General features: G+C 37.5%; 1 protein-coding gene across 3 annotated transcripts in view; it reads left to right on the plus strand.

The window, feature by feature from the left end:
- The window catches only part of LOC150089668 (uncharacterized), a 316,209-nt gene that overhangs the window by 45,411 nt on the left and 248,219 nt on the right, over positions 1–22,579 (plus strand). For 2 of the 3 annotated variants that reach the window (XM_090368725.1, XM_090368724.1), the window contains exon 2: positions 2,425–2,627. In XM_090368725.1, the coding sequence (XP_090224851.1) occupies positions 2,425–2,627 (203 nt within the window). The remainder of the gene's footprint in view (positions 1–2,424; positions 2,628–22,579) is intronic. The other variant, XM_090368726.1, reaches the window with a different exon arrangement.

Raw genomic sequence — 22,579 nt, forward strand, 5'->3', positions numbered from 1 at the left:
GTAGAAGTAATTGCAATGGGACGATAATTGGATGGGAGGGATTTGTCACCCTTTCCAGGAACTGGCTGGATATGAGAAAATTTCCAAGTAGAAGGAAAAACACCTTTGGAATAAGAAAGTGAAAAAAAAAGGCAGCAAAGAACAGGAGTAAGTTCAGGAGCACAGGTTTTGAGAACAAGTGGAGAAATACCATCAGGACCTGGAGCTTTTTTAGCATCAAGATTCGACAAAATCCTTTTGACGGAAGACCACAGGAGGCATTGAATGGAGCGTGTTGGGAATGGTCGGAGGTGTTTTTCCAAGATCATTAATACATGAGTTGGAAGAAAAGTGGGATGCTAGCAGGTCAGCTTTATCCTTGGCTGAAATGACAACAGAACCATCTAGTTTGGACAGAGGTGGGAGCAAAGATGGTCAAAAGTTGCGCCCAATAGCTTTGGCGAGAGACCAGAATGCTCGGCTACCGTTTGGGCAGGAAGCAAGTTTTCTACTCTTATTCTGTTCAAAATATAGTTTGGACTGATTAATAACTGCTTTACAATTGTTGCGAGCTTTGGTGTACGAAGAAAATGAAACTGAAGAATTGGAAACAAGCCAATTACAATATGCAACATTCTTCTCCTGAAAGGCCTTAGCACATTTACAGGAAAACTAGGTTTAGATAAAGGATGAGAATTTAAAGTGGAGTGTGGAATAAAGGATTCCGTTCCTACAGGAATAATTTCACTGACATGATCTGAGCAAATGTTGACATCGGAAGTTTTGAAACAGTAATCCAACCAAGAAAAAGAAAAGAAATCTCGGAGGTCATCCCATTTTGCATTCTTGTAATGCCAAACAATACGAGGTTGGGAATAGGCATGTGATAAAGGCTCCATTGGAGAAGAGACAATCACCAAGTTGTGATCTGAGGTGCCTAAAGAACCACTCACTTCGACCGTGTACTTAGAAGGGTTGTTTGTGAGAAAAAATCAAGTGTGATGGCTATATGATTAGGATTGTCCGGTATTCTTGTATGTAAATGAACAATCTGTGCAAGGTCATTAGTAATTGCAAAAGCCTCAACATCTCGACCAGCTGGGTCAGTGTGACTAGGAAATGGAAGCCAGCTGGAGTTGTGAACATTAAAATCACCAAGGAAAATTACCTCTGTTAGGAAAGTTGGACTGGAGAAAGTCAAGTTGCACAGAGAGGAAGTCGAAGAGCTCCAAGTGATTAGTGGAGTTGGGAAAACGGTAAGGACACAGATGTATTTGACACAATGGTAGAGAGATTTTAAGCCAGAGAAGATCAAAAAGAGGAGATTCCAAATTACCACGTCTCTGACAGGGAATATAGGAACAGACATATGCACAAGTACTACCTGTTGGTCATAGATTGCTCAAAGAGCTGATGGCACAATATGCCATTAATATGTTCACCAGGGTTGTACCATTAGTGTGAAGCACTTAGCAAGGTAATAAAATTTCCAATGTATCCTTTTGCCAGAATTCTGTGCTCAGGATTCAATTTGTGTGTACATAAAAAAAAAAAAAAAAAAAATGTGGGAATACAGCTGTAATACATTTCTTTTAAAGAAAAATTAATGCCCTACCAGTGAATTAATTAATGGGTGATTTTGACAGTAGCCTATGTGAGTTTTCTATGTCTATGGATTTTTTGCAATAGAAATATTGTGATGATTGATGTTTCTGTTTTAGTGACACAGTGGTGTCCAGCTCTTTGACTGAAGGCTGGTGACTGTTTTTTTGTGCCATCACATACTTCTTTTACTCGGCAGTGTGAAATAGCCGTCATTTAAGTAGCTACATACAAAGGTTTATCAAAGTTTTGTGTATGCTGGTTTTCTTCTATAGAAAGCTGGTCCAAAATTTCTCATGTATTTAATTTTTCGCACATTAATATTTTAATAAATAAAATTTCTTGTTGTTTGTGGCAGAGCCATATACAAGAATTTAAAAGGGGGTTTTGACTCATTATCATTGAAAAGTTCTACCATTCCTATTACATTAAAAGAATTCTACATGAACAAAAATGAGGAATGTGAAATAATATTAGTAAGGGATTTAGTCATCCGTAATGAAAAATTGTCAAAATGAAATTGTAAACAATGAAATTTATATTCAGTTTTACTAACAGTTTTGTTAATCTTTAAAAGTTAATTAATTGAAACAAATATGTACGATGATAACATCAATAATAAACTGAGTAAGCAGCCAGTTAATTTAATTTTTCTGAATTATTGAAACTGGTTGTACAGGCCTCTGCAAAGTGGACTCCACTGTATAGTGGATGCTTTTTCTAACTCATTGGTGTGCACTTTACAGAAGTTTCACTCTATATATAAAGTATATTAGTTATGCTATTATATGTCTTATTCTTTTCTTGATACTAATTGTGATCATTCAGTTTGTTTTTCCTTAGATAGGGTGATTCAAATGACAACAAGGAGAGTAGAACATGTGAATCCTCATGATGCAGTTGCAAAATTAATTGAACAGGCAAATCAGATAATGAGCGGAGAAGAAAATTGTAATTTAAATAACTTGTTTACTTTGGTTAAGCTTGTGTCGAAGGTTGCACCTGAACTTCAGCAGCCATCAGAACAGTTAGTGAATATCATACAGGTCTGTAAAGAACAAAAATGTTTCCACATTTTTTTTAAAGAATAGTTAATCTGTTAAAAGTTTATATTAATTATATATTTTGTTTCATTTTATTTATTTTATTTTATTTTATAACCTTCCTGAAGTCCATTAAAACAATGCAGAGAAATCTAGTCTGCTGTAATGATAAATATCCTTTATATACAAATTCACGATGCAATTCCAAAATCAGCATAGCTCTCCACAAAATAATAAACTACACAGCACCTGTAGGCAATTATTAATGTAGAGGTAACATGGTTATAATTTATACTTAATCTTCAGACAGACTTACTGAAAAATTTTATGAGTGAGCATGCACTATGGTGGATTTTTTGAATCCTTGCATTGTTCTGCTGACATCCTTGCAGAACAATGCAAGGAAGCCAGCAGCTTTTGCTGCACCAGCAAAAAAATAAATAAAAATAAATAAATAAATAAATAATAACAGTGGTGAAATATGCTATCCTGCATAGATAATTTTCTATAGGTACTGAACAAGCAGGCTTTGAATTTCTCTGACCTGTCAGCCAGAACTATCTATGGAAGCAACGTATTCCAATGATTAACAGTTTTCTTGTTAAAGGAAAATTTCCTGCAATCCAAATTACAGTTCTTTCCCAAGTTTTATATTTTATTTACTTCTTCCAAATATTTGTACAATCCCGCTTTTCCAAACACATAAGCTCCTGGTATTCTGTTTTTCAAACAGCATCGGGCATAAAGGTTCTAGAATTGAGTATTGCAAAAATTAAGACTTTTGTACATAAATGATTTTAAATATTAATTTATTCTTATTATGGCTTGATTCTCCAATATTACAGCAAAATTGTTTTCAAAAATCAAATCATAATTTAAAAATATAAATAAATTTGTAAAAAAACCACTTGCTTTTACAGGGTTGTTTTAATGCAATAATATTCTCAATATCTATTTATGTATCTCTTGATTCAATTTGATCAATCTCTGGATCTGAATTCCAGAGAATTTCTTCAGTTTTGTTGTTTGTAAGCCATATTGGATAATCATGACTAACAGGTATACTCTTCCTTTCAGGTTTTCAAAGCTATATTTTTGTGCTGTTATCTGTTATAAACTGTCTACTCTTAGCAGACACAGCTTATAACAGATAAATATATGGATAAATAGATAGCTGGAAGCACAAATAGGAGATGGCAATGTAGTGGAAAGTTATTTGTGACAATCCTTGCCATTTATGCACATGTTTGAAAACATAGATCTATGCACGCATTACAGGGATCCCTCACACTAAAAATATAGAACTACATAAATACTCAAGGAAGAGTTAAACTCTACAGTACATAAACTCTCTTGGCTCTACAAGGCTAGGTATTAACTTGTTCCAATAGTTGATTACTCTTTCACCAAAAGAACATGCCTTTTATAAAGGAAAATTTCCTCACATCAATTCTACACTTATCTTTCCTTAATTTGGATCTCTCTCCTCATTTGCATCATCCTAGAAAGCAAAAATGTTTTGATCATTTAAGTTTTTTTAGTTTGCATTAACCCTCTTATTGCTTCAAACATTTCAGTTAAAATCATCACAGACTCCTAGTTTACAGAATTATTCTATTCCTGTATAAGTCTCTTTTTGCATCCATAGCTAGTCCTGTTGCTCTTCTTTGGGGTGTTTCAAGCAATTCAATATCTAGATCTGTATATATAGCATTCAAAATGGTCTGACCATTAATTTGTGCAGGTGTGATACCGGCAAAATTCTTCTATATTTATTTATTTTAGTCCTAAATTTATAGACATTTTCATTTACAATGTAGGGTATAAATAAAGAAAGTACAGCAGACTCTCGATTTACCAGGATCGGATTAACTGGGACACTTCAAGACTTCAAATTAAAAAAAAAAAAAAAATCAACCAGAAATCATAAAATTCAAGTAATAACTAGAATAGGTATAAACAGATGTTTTGCAAGTCGTAAATAAGCGACAAGAAATTCCATTATAAGTCGTCATTGGGAGATTAGTGTACCTATTATCTTTAGTTTAGTTTCTTTAGTAAGTCACGTCGTAATGCAAATATTTAGTTTGTTTTAATGTGTCGCATCAGTTGTGTTTCGTCACACCGCAAAAGGACAAATTTTGTTTCGTTATGTCAGGGATGTCGGTTTTTTTTTTTTTTTTTTAGAAATCGCGAAAATGATGGGCAAATGCAAGAGTTGTGCTTTCACTAAAACAAAAACTTTAAATTATTCAAATGTTTGAAAACGGTGCCTCCGTTAAATCTCTAATGACCATTATAATGTTGGTAACCAAACCATATGCAGCACTGTAAAAAATAAAGGGAATCTATTTTATTTAAAATCAACATCATAAAAAATAAAGGGAAGCATCGTTTTGGACACGCAAGTAGTGCCTGGTAAGTTTTTTTCGTTTTTTATCTATCGCCATACTTTTTACATAGGTTGCTGAACATTTTTTGATACAATAAGTCCAAGATTTACGTAGCTTCGGACTTACGTTACGTTAAACAGAATACATTACGTTAGACGGAATACGAGAAGCAGTGAAGGGATCGGCACCAATGGGTTAAGAAACACATAATTTTTTACAGTACAATAACATGCGTTTATTCTTCCTTTTATGTTTTCTTTTCTTCTTATTATTATTAGCCATATGGTGCAAGGAAGTAGAACATATGGTGCAAGGAAGATGATGTGCCACTCCAGCTACTTCACTGCTGTTCCCAGATAATTTAATTGAACTAATTAAAAATATATAACTATTTTTCTTCATTCTTCTGGGGTTATTATGTGGTTTTTGTAATTTTGGCATATCAGGGATATAGTAGCAATATTATAGTAGTCATTCCCGAGTTCGTAAAACTCAACTTATGTAAGAAGTCCTGTAACGTATCTCTTATGCATGTCGAGGACATAATGTATTTTTGGATTATCCGGGAATTTTTTTCTTGCCATCTATCCCAGAAAATCGAGAGTCTACTGTATTTGCATCAAGTTTTGTAACATGAGGCGGAGTATATTTTTTACCTACCTTCTTACTACTAAATCTTTTTTCATCATTACCTATATAGGCCGCTATAAAACAAATATAAATGTTGTATATGGACATAGGTAATATGCATATATGATGTAATACAAATATACAGATAATTATGTATACAGGCAGTTCTCGCTTTACAAGTTTTCACTTTACGAGTTTTTTTCCCCAAAGTATCAAGTATCAACAAAATCGAAAATATGAACATTAATTGCAAAAAATGAATGTTAAACATTCATAAATACCGCATTTCAAATCATGCGTGTAGCTATACAATACAGTGTGCCCAGCTTTACGATAATAATCCATTCCAGAGACACCATCGTATCGTGAAAATATCGTAATGTGAACCCAGTAACACATTGTTTTTTTTGGTAATTTATTCCACGACCTTGGAAGTAGAAATTTTCGCTATATAACTCTCTAAAAGGTCGTTTTTATAGTGCAAATTGTATTAGTTACCAATTCAAATCACTAAAATGCACTACACTTTCATTGTTATCATATGTTTTGTTATAAGAACCAGTTTTGAACGAATGCCTTTGTGACATTTTTCTAAAGCACATTTCTGGAGGTCACGACCATAAAACAATAAAAACAATTTGCACTTTCCGGTTTATTGGGCTTTTCTGTCACTGCAATCAATTATAAATGGGTAGTAAACTCTATGTTATTGCATTTGCGAAAATGCCGATAGCTGGAATTGCGTGGTTTTTTACATTATTATGGTGAAATGCGTTTCCCCTTTATTGAAATCTTCAATCGTATAAAAAGCATAAACAAATTTATGCTTTGCAGCACTGGAGATTACCCTAAGATTGTTGCGACCGTACCACCTAGTTCAGTCAGATTTTTGGAGGTCACAACCATAAAACAATAAAAACAATTAGCAGTCACCTGTTTTATTGGGCTTTTCTGTTAGTGCAACCTACCATAAACAGATAGTAAACTCAATCTTATTGAGTTTGTGATAATACCGATAGCTGGAATTCTGTGGGTTATTATGGTGAAATGTGTTTACACTTGCATGACATCTTCAATCATATAAAAAAAATTAATTTTCATAATCTTCTCTTCATTCCTATTTTTATAGCTTTGTAACTTGTTACTCTGTTCTCACTTGCGCATATCGTGTTACTTGCAATTTGTGTGCACCGTGTTCTTTGTTATTGATTGCTTATCTTTTTACTGTTTTAAATTTTAACCCCCACCCAGAAATGTCGACTAGTTAGTATGTACGTATTAATTATTCTGATTATCACATATATTGTTCCAATTTTCACATATCATTTAATTTTTTAATTGGTAAGGTAATAAAGGGTAAATTTGTGCTTAATATATCTTTACTTATATACCCTGTGGATAATATTCCTCCTATTTTCGCTCATTAGAATCGCTGTTTAATAGAATTAAAATTCAATTCACAAACGTGATCACAATGACCGGTGCTTACTACACATCGTATGGTGAACGGTACTTTACTGTGGTGAGTCCATCATAACGTGATTTGATTGTACAGTGAACCAATTGTAAAGTTGGGGTCCCTTGTATTTTTAACTATTTACGTGACACTTCGGGTAATTGGGGCAGCCGCTTAATCGTGCCAAAATGCACTAATCGCGATGTGTCCCAAATAACCGGAATCAACTGTATATGATATCAAAGTTATTCCCTGCATCCAGTTCATTTGTGACCACATCATAGTATCCAATCAAATTGGTCAGGCAAGACTTTACCTTAACAAAACCATGCTGTGTCTGAGCTATAACTGATGTCTTGTCTAGATGATCCTGCAGTGCTTCTTTAACCAGTGCATCCATTAATTTTCCTGGAACAGAAGTTAAACTAACAGGTCTATAATTACTTGTGCTGCCCTTTGATCCTCCTTTGTGAATTGTGGTCACATTTGCGCATCTCCAGTCAATGGGTACCTCCCCTGAGTCCAAAGAAGCTCTCATAATTATGACTAAGGGTTTGCTTACTTCCTTTGCTGCCTCCTTTAATATAACTGGATAGATCCCATCCACCCCGGGTACCTTTTCTATGTTTATCTTCAACAATTTCTCCTCCACTTTCCTCTCAGTTATTACAAAATCATCTATTCAGGGAGGGGAATGCTAGAGTTTAACTCACCTCTGGCATTCCCCTCCCTGAATAACTTCTCATGGGTGAATGTAGATGCAAAATACTCATTTAGTTTGTTAGCCACCTGAGCAGGATCATGAACAGTTGAACCATCAATATCCAGTGGACCAATCTGCTTTATCTCTTTCCTTCTAGAGTTTAAATAGGTAAAGAACTCTTTGTTGTTTTTCTTTGCATCCTTTGCCAAAGATTTCTCATAATCTGCCTTTGCCTGTCTAATCTCCTTTGTGACTTTATTTTATTTTTGTTTTTTATTTTATTAACAACAAGATACACAACAGGTAACCATTAACAGTGTATCTGAGAGCAGAACAATGAACACAATTGATAACAATAATATGAAATCCAACAGGAAGATAAATGTTGATATAGATTTAAAAATAAAAATCATATGTACAAAAGAGGATTGCATTAAGTTAAGTTAGCGTAAAATAAATAATAAATTAATGAGTTAGAGAATAGAAAAATAATTTAAAAAATAATAATAATAAACTACAATAATTAAATGAGAGCTAGTCATTTTTCATTTGAAGAGAAGAGGCAAACTTGTGGATAGAGTTCATCAGTGATTGGGAGTTGTCAAAGAAGTCAATGAGAGAGTCATTTGCTGATTCTGTTCGGTGGACTGAACTTCATAAAGTCCCTAGTGGCAGAGTCAAGGCGAAACAGTGTAAGGTTCCTAACTTGTCTACAAGGAGCATTGAAGTTTATTTTACTGAGGATATCAGATGCTTCATAAGTTCTAGTGATTACTTTGGCTAGAAGGGTGATGTCAGCAGTAACTCTTCTAGTGAACAGAGGCCTCAGATGAAAGTAATCACACAGCGATTGATAGTACACTGTGTGATAAAATAGAGGATTACGGAACGTAAGGTAACGGACAAAGTTTTTTTGGACTGCTTCAATTTTATTAATTAAAATTTTTGTGTGAGGATTCCAGATGGGTGAGCTGAATTCAAAGATTGGGAGAACTATAGTTTTATAAAGGATGACAGCATATCTGTAGTTTTTAAACTTGTAGGTGTTCCGTTTGATAAATCCCGGTGTTTTGAATGCTTTGCTGGTGATTTTAAGGACATGGGCATCAAATTTTGCACTGCTGGAGAACAGAAACCCAAGTCGTTAACATGGTCACACCTTTCGATGATCACAGAGTTAATAGTATACTCCGTATTTATTAGTTGTGGAGATCTGTAGGATGAAAAAGAGATTACTTTGCACTTCAAAGGGTTAGCAGACAATCCGTTCAGAGATAGCCACAGAGGGAATTTATTGAGGGTGCATTGAAGCTGTTGAGAATCCGTTGTCTCCTTCACTGCTGAGTAGATCTTAAGCTCATCTGCATATAGAGCAACTTGAATATTGGAGGTGCAGATGAAAGAAGGAAGATCGTTTATGAAAACAATTAAAAGTAGACGACCTAGGGGTGAGCCTTGAGGTACAGGAATGAGTGGTGTAAAACGGTTTGAGTTCACTTGATTGATGATAACACTCAAGGAACGATGCGTAATATAGCTGCGTAGCCACGATAGCAAAGGGTCACGGATACCATATAGCTTAAGTTTTTCCATGAGTTGTTCGTGCGAGACTTTATCAAATGCCTTAGATATATCTGTGTAGACTGCATCAACTTGAAGGTGGTTATCAAGGACTTCAGAGGTGTATTGCCAGAAAAGAATCAAATTTGTGACTACAGACTTGCCACTGCAGAAACCATGTTGGTTCTGATCAATGAAAGGCCCGAAGAATTCGAAGAAATATTTGTGTACTGCTGTGTCGAAGAGTTTAGCCAGACTGTTTTGCAACAGTATGGGTCTGTAATCAGTTACATCATTTTATCGCCTTTCTTGAAAACTGGAACTATATTGACCTGCTTAAAGTGCTTAGGATACTTCCCCTGTCTGAGAGACAAGTTGAAGATCCGCAGTATGAGGGGTTTTAAGGTAGTGACAGTCATTTTCCAAAATAGGCCAGGAATGTTATCTGGATCATTTCTCGATCTTTTTAATGCTGACTTTAAATCTTCATCTCTGATAAAGGTGTTGATGAGAATATCATCTTTAACAGGTGTGAAGTCAGGAAACGAGGCAGGTCTCAATGTATCGTTTATTTGGATTCTGGAAAAATGTTTGCCAAACTCTTGAGCAATACTGAATTCGTCCGATAAGAGAATTCCATGTGGATTATGCAGTTGTAACCTTCTGCTGGTTATATTCTTATGCTTCGTGAAATTTCAGATTGGTTTGATATCTCTGTGAGTAAGCAGACTATCCTGAATTGATTCTGTATACATGTTGTAAGATTTTAATATGAGGGTTTTCACCTCTTTGTGAAGTTGGCTGAATATTTTGTAGTATCGACTATCACCTGATTGCTTATACTTGTTTCTATAGAATTCTTTGGATTTAATTTTATGTATTAGTTTGCTGTTATACCAGTGCGGGTAGGTAGAGTGTGCAGTCAGATGGGATTGAGGAACAATGTCAGATATAACTGAGTGGACACAGTTGATCAGGTTATTGGTGAGCACATTGATGTCATTAACAGCATCAAAGAGCTGCTTGTCCGTATTGCTGAGAGCCAGGTTGAACAGAGGCCAGTCAGCCATTCGGAAATTGAATCGTTGAGAACGGGAGCTGCATTTGAGGTTATGAGTAGTCACAGTGATGTCAAAAGTAATTGGCAGATGAACAAGTGGAATTTAGGATTGTCTATGCGAACCTCAATATCAGTAGAGGAGAATACTAGGTCAAGGTAGGCAAATTCTCTGTTTGGAAAATTGCAAACTTGTTCAAGACCATAGCTGTGAAGCATATTAAAGAGAGCCCTAGTCTGCAGTGATGGAGAGGAAGATCCTAAATTGGCCAGTTTACCCAAAACCATTGCTATATCAGCAGATTGAATTATCGGGAAGATGAGTCCAGCGTGTTTTCTAAGTACTGAAGATCACTATTAGTTAAGGGAGGTGGAAAATAATGTAATACTAATAAAACTTTTAACTTGCCAAGATGGAGAAGGCAATATAATGATTCAATATTTGCGAAATCTGATGAAATATCACAGAATATGTGGTTAGAATGGATAATAGCTACTCTACCTCCACGAGATCCTCTGTCCTTTCTATGGATTGTATATTGCCCATCTATAATCTCCTGATCATCAATATCTACGGAGAGCCAGGTTTCAGTGAGTAGGTAAATGTCGTAAATATATGTGAGCCTTGGATTGCTCTAAAGTGGTTTAAGTTGCTAACTATACTCCTGCAATTCTGGAAGAAAATACTGAACAGTTGAGATCTGAGGATTCTAACAAGAAGAGAGCGTAGTATGTGTAGATAGCAGGGCCACTGATTGCTATGCATGTGGAGAAGAGATTTTAGACTCCCTTGGAGATCTGTCAGTGAAGCATTTTATTATATCTCCTGATAAGAGGGATCTTAGATTCAACACTTTTTCTGTTTGTGATGGAAGGCATGTTATTATAAAAGATGAATAGGTGGGACACTGTGTCTTCAGAGAATGGACATCCACACTGAATCCATATTCTTCTTTAATTAAGTTGATAAGATCTTCAGATTTAGTGGTGGGTCCAAGCCTAGGAACAAAAATTCAGTCTTTAGTGGGAATAATTGTGATGTACTTTTGTTTGAGTAATTGAGATTTATCTGTGTTAGTTGCATTCTGAGTTTGGTATATTTTGGCTGGAGGCTTGGAGAAAGTAGCTTGAGATATAGAGGCTTTAGTATTTTCTGAGGGTTTGTTCTGTTTTGATCTTTGGTGTGGCATTTGAGACTGGCAATCAGAAGCAGGTTTACTCACTGTGGCTTCAGCCCTATAGGCAGGTTTTAAGACCTCATTAGATGTGGCAGCAGTTATTTTTGCATATGTTGCCTTAACTGATGTTGACGAGGATTCCCCTTGGTGCCTTGGAGCTTGTAAAGTAGAGGTACAAGCAGAAGTATTCCACAGAGGAGAGCAGGTGGTGAGAGCAGTTCGATTTATATCAGAAGAATAATCTGACAGTGTCTGTTTGGCCGTAAATTGCTTCGTTGGATGACTTGAATCATGAATATTAACTGGCATTGGTAGATTAATTTGCAGCAGTAGGAATATTGAGGCTGTTGGAAGACGAAGATCTGGTCTCAATACTAAGGAAAGCATCAGGTAATGGAGAATTCTTGGAGAAAACATTACTTTCAAGAGTAGGTTCAGAGTTTGAGGCCGGTGGAAAATGAAGATCCAGTCTCAATACTAAGGGCATCGTCTGGTAATGCTGAATTCTTGTTCACTTGGAGAACATTAGTTTCAAGAGTAGGGTCAGAGTTCTTCCTACCTTCCCTTAAGTGGCAAGACATAATTGACGTGAGATTTTTAATTTGGGCGTTGATGTAAAAAATTTAGCCTTTTGATTATTTAATATTGTTTTTATGCTACGAATTTCCATGGATAGCTCATCATTTCCTTCATTGAGTGTATTAGAATCCAGGGAAATATCAGATTTTGCATTACGAGGTACATTGATTAGCTGAGTTTGATGGAGGATTTTCTTCACGGTATCGAAGAGTAGTTCCTGGAATTTATTTGATTGTAGAATAGAAAAGGTTGGATTCAGACTGTCAGTAGAGAAGGAGTTAGCGCTGTGCTCTCAGAAGATCTGAGAGCAGACACACTTGTGTTTGAGTTGATGCATCTGAAAGTTGATGCGACCCCGGAGACAACAAGCAGTGATTAGAGGCTTCTTCCACGTAAGGTTCAGAGTCAGTATTTCTGGTTATTGGCATGATATTTGACTAAAGTGAACTAGAGTAGGACATTTCAACCTTTGCTAGCGGAAGAGGAGGAAGATGCCTCAGGTTCCATGCTGTTTTGGGTTGCAACAGTTATAGGGCTTTTCTGAGTCGACATCTATCACAACAGAATGATTTCCGATGACTTTTATTTAATTTTTTCAGGTCAAAGTAGGTACAGTCATTGCATATTACCGTATTTCCCCATGTATAAGATGCACCTTAATTTTGGGGCCCGAAATTTGAAAAAAAATGTATTACATAAAGTTGTTGAGCTCAAGTTTTATTCATCATAAAATTCATACAACTCATCACTGTCAAAACTCCCATCCATTAGCATGTGCTCATCTGTGTCTGATGACGAATCACTGTATTCATATATTGCCTCATCCTCGGTTCCATCTATGGCATTTGAAATGCCAAAATTCTTAAATGACCTGACAACGATCTCAATCTTGATATTGTCCCAGGATCTTTTCACCCAGGTACAAACTTCTCCTATAGTTGGTTTCTTCACTCTTCCTGCTGGTGTCAAATTGTCTCCAGAAGACTTCATCCATTGGTTCCATTCGTCTCTCATGTCAGCTTTGAAGGGTTTGTTATTGCTGACATCAAGTGGTTGGAGCTGGGATGTCAAGGTATGACGGCAAGTTTTGTTTTTTGCTCTGCAGCAATCTTCTCTGTATTTTTTATGTGTGCCCTGAACTGATCAAGCACCAATAGGGCAGGTTTGCGTAAGAGCCCACCTGGTCTCCTGCTCCAAACTTTCTCAAACCAGATCTTCATCCCATCCTGATCCATCCAACCCTTGTCATGAACATGGACAATCACTCCTCGAGGAATGTCTTCTTTTGGCATTGTTTTGTGTTTGAAAATCAGCATAGGAGGCAGCTTGGTTCCATCGGCACAACAAGCTAGAACAACTGTATAATGACTCTTTTCATGTCCACTTGTCTTCACAGTTACAGTTTTCACTCCCTTCTTATCAACAGTTCTGTTACCTGGGACATCAAATTGAAGGGGGACTTTGTCCATATTTGCAATCTGTCTCAACTCAAACTGATGTGTCGTCCGACATTGAATGACAAAATGATGAAATTCAAGGACCTTCTGCTCATAGCTTTCAGGCATCTTTTGGGCAAGTCTGGTGCATGTACGCATGCTTAGTCCATTCCGTTTCATGAACCTGAAGCACCAATTGTGTTCTCCTTTGAAATCAGTAACTTCTTTTTCATCAGCAATTCTTCTTGCCTCATGCTCAACCATCTTTGTGGACACAGGATTTCTAATTGCTCTTTGCTCCTCAATCTATATCTTCAATTCCCTCTCTAAATCAGGCCATTTTGCTGACTTGCCTCTAATGGCGTTTTCAGTAGGGTTTCTTCTTCCCGTAGCCAGTCTCGGATTGTTTTCTCAGTTGGAAGAGGACCAAACTTCAGCAGCATGATTTCCATTCACTTTTGCAAACTGGATCACTTTTAACTTGAATTCAGCACTGTATGAAAATCTTTTCTGAGCCATTTCTGGGCAGAACGTGGCAAAATGTAACCTAATATACTGGTAACAAGTGAGAAACAATGAGCGCAAAGACAACAAGCGCAAAAAAGCGGGAAATGCAAGTAAAAAAATCTACACCCACTGTAGATTTTAGACCCAGTTTTTAGACCCCAGATTTTTCGAAAAAAGGTGCATCTTTCTTATACATGGGGAAATATGGTAATTGCTTACACTCAGTACATTGGATAATGGGGTCAGAGCTGGTCCCACAGATGGTGCAGATGCTAGAATTTTCACAGAAGGTAGTATTTGTCATATTGAATTAATAGATTGAAATATATATGTATTATAGAAATAAATATGTATTATAGAAATAAATATGTATTATTGAAACAATAATACATATTTATTATTGTTTTGTAGCTCTATTGTTCGTTCGTTATTTTCTTAGGAAACTCTCAGAAGAAGCAGTTCAATAGAGCTGAGCATTTCGAGTGAATGACATATCAGATACTGTAGGGTTACTAAACAATATCAATGTCACCACCAGTTGCAGTTTTGCAAACAGTTGGCACGTGACCAGCCAGTCACCTTAGTTGTCCTGCAGTGAAATCCATAGGTAGCAGGGGTATAAGTAGGGAGGGGGGCCAGAACGGCTATGTGAGACTCTAATGCCGGGTCATGTTCAAGTGTCTGTTGGACGTGTGTATAAGTTGAACTACAAGATAATGGCTGAAAGCGCTTATATAAAGAAGCAGAATGAACATGCAGAAATTCATTTAATACTTATCTGTTGTCTGCTCAAATAATAAAGCACTTGCATCTGGCAATCCAAGGGCCTATCTTTATATGATGGCACTAATAGGAACTTAATCATATTTTTCATATTTTTCATTAGTTCATCTGACATCCATTTAGGCCTAAACCTTGAACAATATTTCTTAGTTGGTATGTAAAGCCTAGTAGCTTCCAAGATTAATTCTTTGAATGCTTCCATTTTGAATTTGCTGTTGGTTACATCATCAGTTGGTCCCACTGTATATAGAATTTAAATACTGTTTCAGACCACCATAGTCGCCTTTACGAAAGCAAAAACCCTTCCCTTTACCCCTGATGATAGTTACCTCTTTGAGTAAATCCCACTTCAGCACACTATGATCACTGCGACCTAGTGGTTCCTTTATCTGCAGATTCTTAATGCATGATGAATCACTGCTGATAATCAGATCAAGAGTATTACTCCCTCTAGTTGCCTTCCAAACATGCTGATGTAGAAAACAATCATCCAATAAATCCACAAAAGCCTTGCTAGTGTGTGAGTGACCAACCCACAAATTCCAGTCAATATCTGGAAAATTAAAATCCTCCATTATATAAGACTCTCTGATTTACTGGCCCACTCTATTTCCCTGTACAGTTTCTTATTATACTCATCAGAGTCATTAGGCCTATAATACACTCCTACTCTCAATTTTGATTTCCCAATGCTTATGTCACACCAAAGTGACTCGACGCTGCACTGCACTGTCCAGCGATGTCGACTGGCTTCACTTCCTTGGATTTTATGTGTTTCTTAACTAATAGCATAACCCCTCCTCCCTTCCTATCCTGTGTATCCTTCCTGTACATATTGTACTCTCCAAATTCCAGTTCTGCATTCCTTATATCTGTGTGACACCATGTCTCTGATATCCCAACAATATCTGCCTTTGATGTTTTGAGCAATACCTCAAATTCATCAACTTTATTTACCAAACTCCTAGAATTGGTGTACATGTAAGTATACATGCACCTGTTCCTATTCTTAGCTACCTAACACAACCTATGTGTTTACTTGTACCGCAATGACTCCCAGTAGTCTCTGAAATATCCTGCATCATGTTTTCCAGGCTTCTGCTCATTCCAATAGAAGCAGTGCAAGAATCACTTTCACCTATGCCAGTGGCTACTGTTAATCTATTAGTCCTTGTATCCTCCCAAGCTATCAGTTTTCCGACCCACCTAACACTGCCTCGATAGCATCAGAAAATATTCTTGCATCCTTTATATTTAAGTGTATCCCATCCCTGTTGAAGCAGTCTCTCTTGTCAACAAGCAAATACCAGGCTGAAAAAATTGTATCCCTTTAGCCTTGCACAATCTCTCCAGGGCCAAATTGATCGACAAGGCTCTTATCATATACTCCCTCCTATCTTGTCTGGGCAGAATTGCAGATACTTTCACATTCAACCCTAACTCGCGACTTTTTTTTAACATTGACCTGTACTTGTTGAGTAAATCTGCAGATCTCTTACTCTTAATGTCATTAGTTCCAATGTGTACAACAATATCACCTTTAGTGCTCTTAAAAGATGATATCTGCTCTATAACATCATAAACTTTTGCTTCTGGCAGACATACCCTGGTCCTATTCCACCTATCCTTCTTGCATAGTATATTCCTTGTCTCCCTGACAATAGTCACCAACAATAACTAGTTCCTTGGGACCAGCACATTCTGCCTTCGAGATTGCTGCTGTGTTGCCTGATGCACAGGAGTCAAATCTGCCATTGAGCTGGGCAGCTGAGAGCTTGATGGGCCACTCATATTATTTGAGGGCATTTACCCTACACTTCAAGCCCTCATATATGGGCGCTGAATCTCTTTAAAAGTTACAGCTGACAGTTACAGGCTCCGCAAAAACGATAAGTGTTTGCCTTTTATTTACATGATTGTTATTTTATATTGTACTTAATACGTAGTCATATAGTTATAGTTACGCTGGTTATTTTTTATTTTTAATTTAGAAAAAGAGTTTTTGTGGATTTTACTTACGATAGGTAAAACCGTTATTTTGTTCCATTTTGTAGCCATTGTTTTTGGATATAGTGGTAGGGAATTCAAATTTTTTAATTGAGGTAGCTAGGTAGCTCTAACGCATAATTATATAGTAATACGCTTCACTGTTTCTATTTAATAGTTTCTATTCAAATACTATTGATATTTAATTTATTGATTTTATTAATTTAAACTACCATGCCCCAGACTAGAGCAGCAAAGCAACGGGCACAAAGTGGCAGGAGTGCTGTGAATCGGGGGAGAACTGAGGGGGGCAATTCTCCAACGCATCACAGCCTAAAAAAATGTGCAACTTGTGAAATGTTTGCCGAACTCTCTGGAACGGAACATGATATTGCCATGGGGGATGTCTTTGTGTGTACACGATGTAAGGAAATCAGGCGACAACTCAGCGTTGTTATGGGCCTATATGAGAGTTTGAAGGACAGGGTGGATGCCCTCGAATGATCTAAATTGAGGGGCCCATCAGGCTCTCAGCTGCCCAACTCAACGCCAGAGCTCACTCCTGGGCATCAGGCAACACAGCGGCAATCTCCAAAGCAGAATGCGCTGGTCCCAAAGGAACTAGTTATTGTTGGTGACTCTATTGTCAGGGAGACGGGGAATATATTTTGTAAAAAGGATAGGTGGAACAGGACCAGGGTATGTCTGCCAGGGGCAAAGGTTGATGACGTTGTAGAGCGGATATCATCTTTCAAGGGCACAAAAGGTGATATAGTTGTACACGTTGGCACTAATGATATTAAGAGTAGGAGACCGGCGGAATTACTCAACAAGTACAGGTCACTGTTGAAAAAAAGCCGTGAAATAGGGTTGAATTTGAAAGTGTCTGCAATTCTGCCCAGACACGATAGGAGGGAGTATATGATGAGAGCCTTGTCGATCAATTCGACCCTGGAAAGATTGTGCAAGGCTCAAGGGGTAGAATTTTTTTCAGCCTGGACTGTACTTGTTAACAGGAGAGATTGCTTCTACAGGGATGGGATACACTTAAATAGAAAGGGTGCAAGAATATTTGCTGATGCTATCGAGGCAGTGTTAGGTGGGTCGGAAAACTGCTAGTTTGGGGGGATACAAAGACTAATAGTTTAACAGTAACCGCAGGCAGAGGTGAAGGTGATTCTTGCACAACTTCTATTAGAATAAGAAGCGACCTGGAGCGAGGGGTATTGGGGATTTCAGGGACGGATGGCAGTAATCATGGAATAGTTGGGTATATGGGATGTGTTAGGGTAACAAGGAATAGGCATAGGAGCATGTATGCTTGCATGTATACCAATGCTAGAAGTATAGTAAATAAATTTGATGAATTTGAAGTGTTGGTCAAGACATCAAAGGCGGATATTGTTGGGATAGCAGAGACGTGGTGTCACAAAGATATAAGGAATGCAGAACTGGAATTTGGGGAGTACAATGTGTACAGAAAGGATAGACAGGACAGAAAGGGAGGGGGTGTTATGCTGTTAATTAAGAAAAACATAAAATCAAAGGAAGTGCACCCAGTTAATATAGATGAACAGTGCTCTGTTGAGTCAGTTTGGTGTGAGATAAGCACTGCGAAAGGAAAAATAAGAGTAGGAGTATGTTATAGGCCTAATGACTTGAATGAGTACAATGAACAATTGTACAGAGAAATAGAGTGGGCCAGTAAATCAGAATGTCTTATAATGGGGGATTTTAACTTCCCAGATATTGACTGGAATGTGGGTTGGTCACTCACACACTAGTCAGACTTTTGTGGAGTTATTGGATGATTGTTTTCTGCAGCAGCATGTTCGAGAGGCAACCAGAGAAAGTAACACTCTTGATCTGGTTATCAGCAGTGATCATTCGTGTATTAAGAATTTGCAGATAAAGGAACCACTAGGTGGCAGTGATCACAGTGTGCTGAAGTGGGATTTACTCAAAGAGGTAACTACCGTCAGGGGTAAAGGAAAGGGTTTTTGCTTCCATAAAGGGGAGTACAGTGGTCTCAGACAGTTTTTAAATTCTGTACAGTGGGATCAACTGACGATGTTACAAACAGTAAATTCTATGTGGGAAGCATTCGAAGAATTAATCGTGGAAGCTACTAGACTTTATATACCGATTAAGAAATATCGTTCAAGGTTTAGGCCTAAATGGTTATCAAATGAACTAATGAGACTCGTGACAGAGAAGAAAAATGCATGGGATGCATATAAATTATCAGGTGACGCAGAAGCCTGTGGCAGATATAAGCTAGTCTGTAATCAGGTCACAGAGGAGGTTCGGCAGGCGAAGGCGGATTACGAGAAATCTTTGGCAAAAGATGCTAAGAAAAACAGCAAGGATTTCTTTACTTATATAAACTCTAAAAGGAAGGGGATGAATATGATTGGTCCACTTGACATCGATGGTTCGACTGTTGATGATCCTGCTCAGATAGCAAACAAACTGAATGAGTATTTTGCATCTACATTCACACGTGAGGAATTATTACAATTTGAAAATGGAAGAAGGTTATCAAATTGTAGCAGTGTGCTTAATGATTTTGTAATAACTGAGAGCAAAGTGGAGGAGAAATTGTTGAAGTTAAACATAAGAAAGGCACCTGGGGTGGATGGGATCTATCCAGTTATTTTAAAGGAGGCGGCAAAGCAACTAAGCAAACCCTTAGCCATAATTATGAGAGCATCCTTGGACTCAGGGGAGGTTCCCACGGACTGGAGATGTGCAAATGTGTCCCCAATTCACAAAGGTGGATCGAAGGGTGACACGAGTAATTACAGACCAGTTAGTTTAACTTCTGTTCCGGGTAAAATAATGCAGTCGCTGGTTAAAGATGCATTGCAGGATCATCTAGACAAGACTGCAGCAATAATTCAAACACAGCATGGGTTTGTTAAGGGAAAGTCTTGTCTGACAAATTTGATTGGTTATTATGATGTGGTCACAAAGGAACAGGATGCAAAAAATAATTTTGATATCATATACTTGGATTTCAGGAAAGCTTTTGACACTGTTGCGCATGGAAGACTACTGTACAAATTGGAGCAGAATGGTATTAAGGGTAAGTTGCTACAATGGATAAAAGGATGGTTAAGTGGGAGAAGACAGAGGGTGGTAATCAATGGGTGCTGCTCTTCGTGGACTAATGTTATTAGTGGAGTCCCACAGGGTTCGGTGTTGGGTCCACTGTTGTTTTGTGTATTTATCAATGATATTGATGAAGGTATATCAGGCCTAATGTCGAAGTTTGCAGATGACACAAAGGTTGGCAGGGTTGTTAATGACAGTAATGGCAGTGTGCTACTGCAACAGGATCTAGATAATTTGGGCAGATGGGCTAAGAAGTGGCAACTGAAGTTCAACCTTGACAAATGCAAAGTACTGCATATGGGTAGAAGTAACCCCAGAGAAACGTACCAACTGTGTGGTACTACACTTAAGGTGGTAGAAAATGAAAAAGACCTGGGAGTAATTGTGCAGTCAGATATGAAGTTTTCTGAGCAGTGCAGACAGGCTGCTAGGGCGGGTCATGGGGTTTTGTCAATGATATATAGGAATTTTGCTAGCAGGGAAAAGGAGGTGATTGTCCCTCTGTATAAGGCAATGGTCAGGCCACGCCTTGAGTACTGCGTACAGGTCTGGAGGCCTCATTTTAGGAAGGATGTAGATTTGCTTGAGCGTGTACAGAGAAGAGCAACGCGATTGGTGAGGGGAATGAAGGGATTCTCTTACCAAGAGAGGCTTAAGTTCTGCAAATTGCAGTGGCTGGAGACTAGGCACCTGCGCGGTGATCTGATTGAGGTCTATAAGGCCTTGAATGGGTTGAGCACGCTGAATTCTGATGGGATCCTTCCACTTGTTCAGATTACCAACCTACGGGGACATAAGTTCAAATTAAGAAAGGACAGATGTAGAATAGATGTGCGGAAATTTTCCTTTAGCCAGCGGGTGGTTAATTGCTGGAACAAACTTCCATCTGTTGTTGTAGAAGTTGATAGGTTAAATAAATTTAAGGAGGAACTGGACAGGCATTTGGAGGGAATGGTGTGATTTTTTTTTTTTTTTTTTGGCTGATGCTGCGTAAGCTCCTACACTTGCTTTCTTGCATCATGTGCCACTACTACTACTACTACTACTACTATATGCCCATCAGAACGCTGAGTTGGTGCCTAATTTCTTGACGCTCGATGCATCTAGCATTTGCACATTTTTTGACATTGTGATGCATTGGAGAATTGACCCCTTCGTTTCTCCCCCGATTCACGGCACTCTCGCTAGTCTGTGTCATGATTTCCATTTAAATACAGTTTAATTAACAATGGAATTTAATAAGATTAATTGATAATATTATACTAAGGCAACAGATTCCTCATACACTGCTTCGTATTACGCTATCTAGTTTTACGTCACACCTTAAGGTATCAGTTTGAGATATATACGTTGTTCCATTTCTTATCGATTACAATATGGCGGCTAGTTCAACAATATCGTCGCTAACACAGGGAGTTGTAACTTCCAAAAATCACTAGTTAGATTCAAAATAAGAAGCTAACGAACGCTACTAAACCTATTTAATATCTTTGTAAAACATAATGTAGTATGTTAATTAACAAAGAATATGGTAAAACTATCTAAAAACTTATCCCTTTACAGCAGCCAAAAATCCACCACCTATTCTCTTCTGCGACCAGAGCGCATTCTAACTGGGAAGCGGATTAAAACATTGTTTTACTGGCCCACTCTATTTCTCTGTACAGTTCATTGTACATCATGTTAGGCCTATAACACACTCCTATTTTGCCTTCCCAGTGCCATGTCACACCAAACTGACTCGGCATTGCACTGTCCACCCATGTCAACTGGATGCACTGCATTAGATTTTGTATCTTAGCTAACAGCATAATCCCTGCTCCCTTCCTATCCTGTCTATTCTTTCTGTACACTTTACACCCCAAATATTTAAATTCTATATTCCTGATATCTGTGTGACGAAATGTCTCTGATATCCAAAGAATATCTATTTTTGACATCTTGACCAGCACTTCATATTCATCAAACTTTTTTTATTATACTCCTAGCATTGGTATACATTCTGCAGTTCTTACTCTTAGTTACCCTAACACAGCCCGTGTATTTACTTGTTCCATGACTCCCAGCAGTTCTTTAAATCCACAGAACCTTACTTTCCAGGCTGCTGCTCATTCCAATAGAAGCAGTGCAAGAATCACTTTCACCACTGTCCACTGCTATTCATAATCTATTCTATTATATTCTATTCACAATTTTATTATAATTCTATTTTAATTCTATTATAATCTATTCATAATTTTCTGATCCACCTAACGCTGCCTCAATAGCATCGGCAAATATTCTTGCACGCTTTCTATTTACAGGTAGGCCCTGCTTTATGATGCCTCAATTTACACCATTTCATATTAATGCCCTTTTAAAATAATAATAAAAAATAAATAAATATATATATATATAAAGAAAATTTGAAAGCACTGTGTAAATGCAACACAGAAAGTGGTTACCCTAAGACGGTACTAGTGAAAACATCAGTTGCTTTCTCCTTGTCCACCAGTGTGCACGTGTTGTGAGCTGTGCCTTAAATTTTAATTCTGTAATTTCCTGTGTTCATCTGAAAAACAGGAAATTTC

This window comes from Mastigoproctus giganteus, chromosome 2, assembly GCF_048544385.1.
Source record: "Mastigoproctus giganteus isolate SK-2022 chromosome 2, ASM4854438v1, whole genome shotgun sequence".
In the NCBI taxonomy this organism is placed as follows: domain Eukaryota; kingdom Metazoa; phylum Arthropoda; class Arachnida; order Uropygi; family Thelyphonidae; genus Mastigoproctus; species Mastigoproctus giganteus.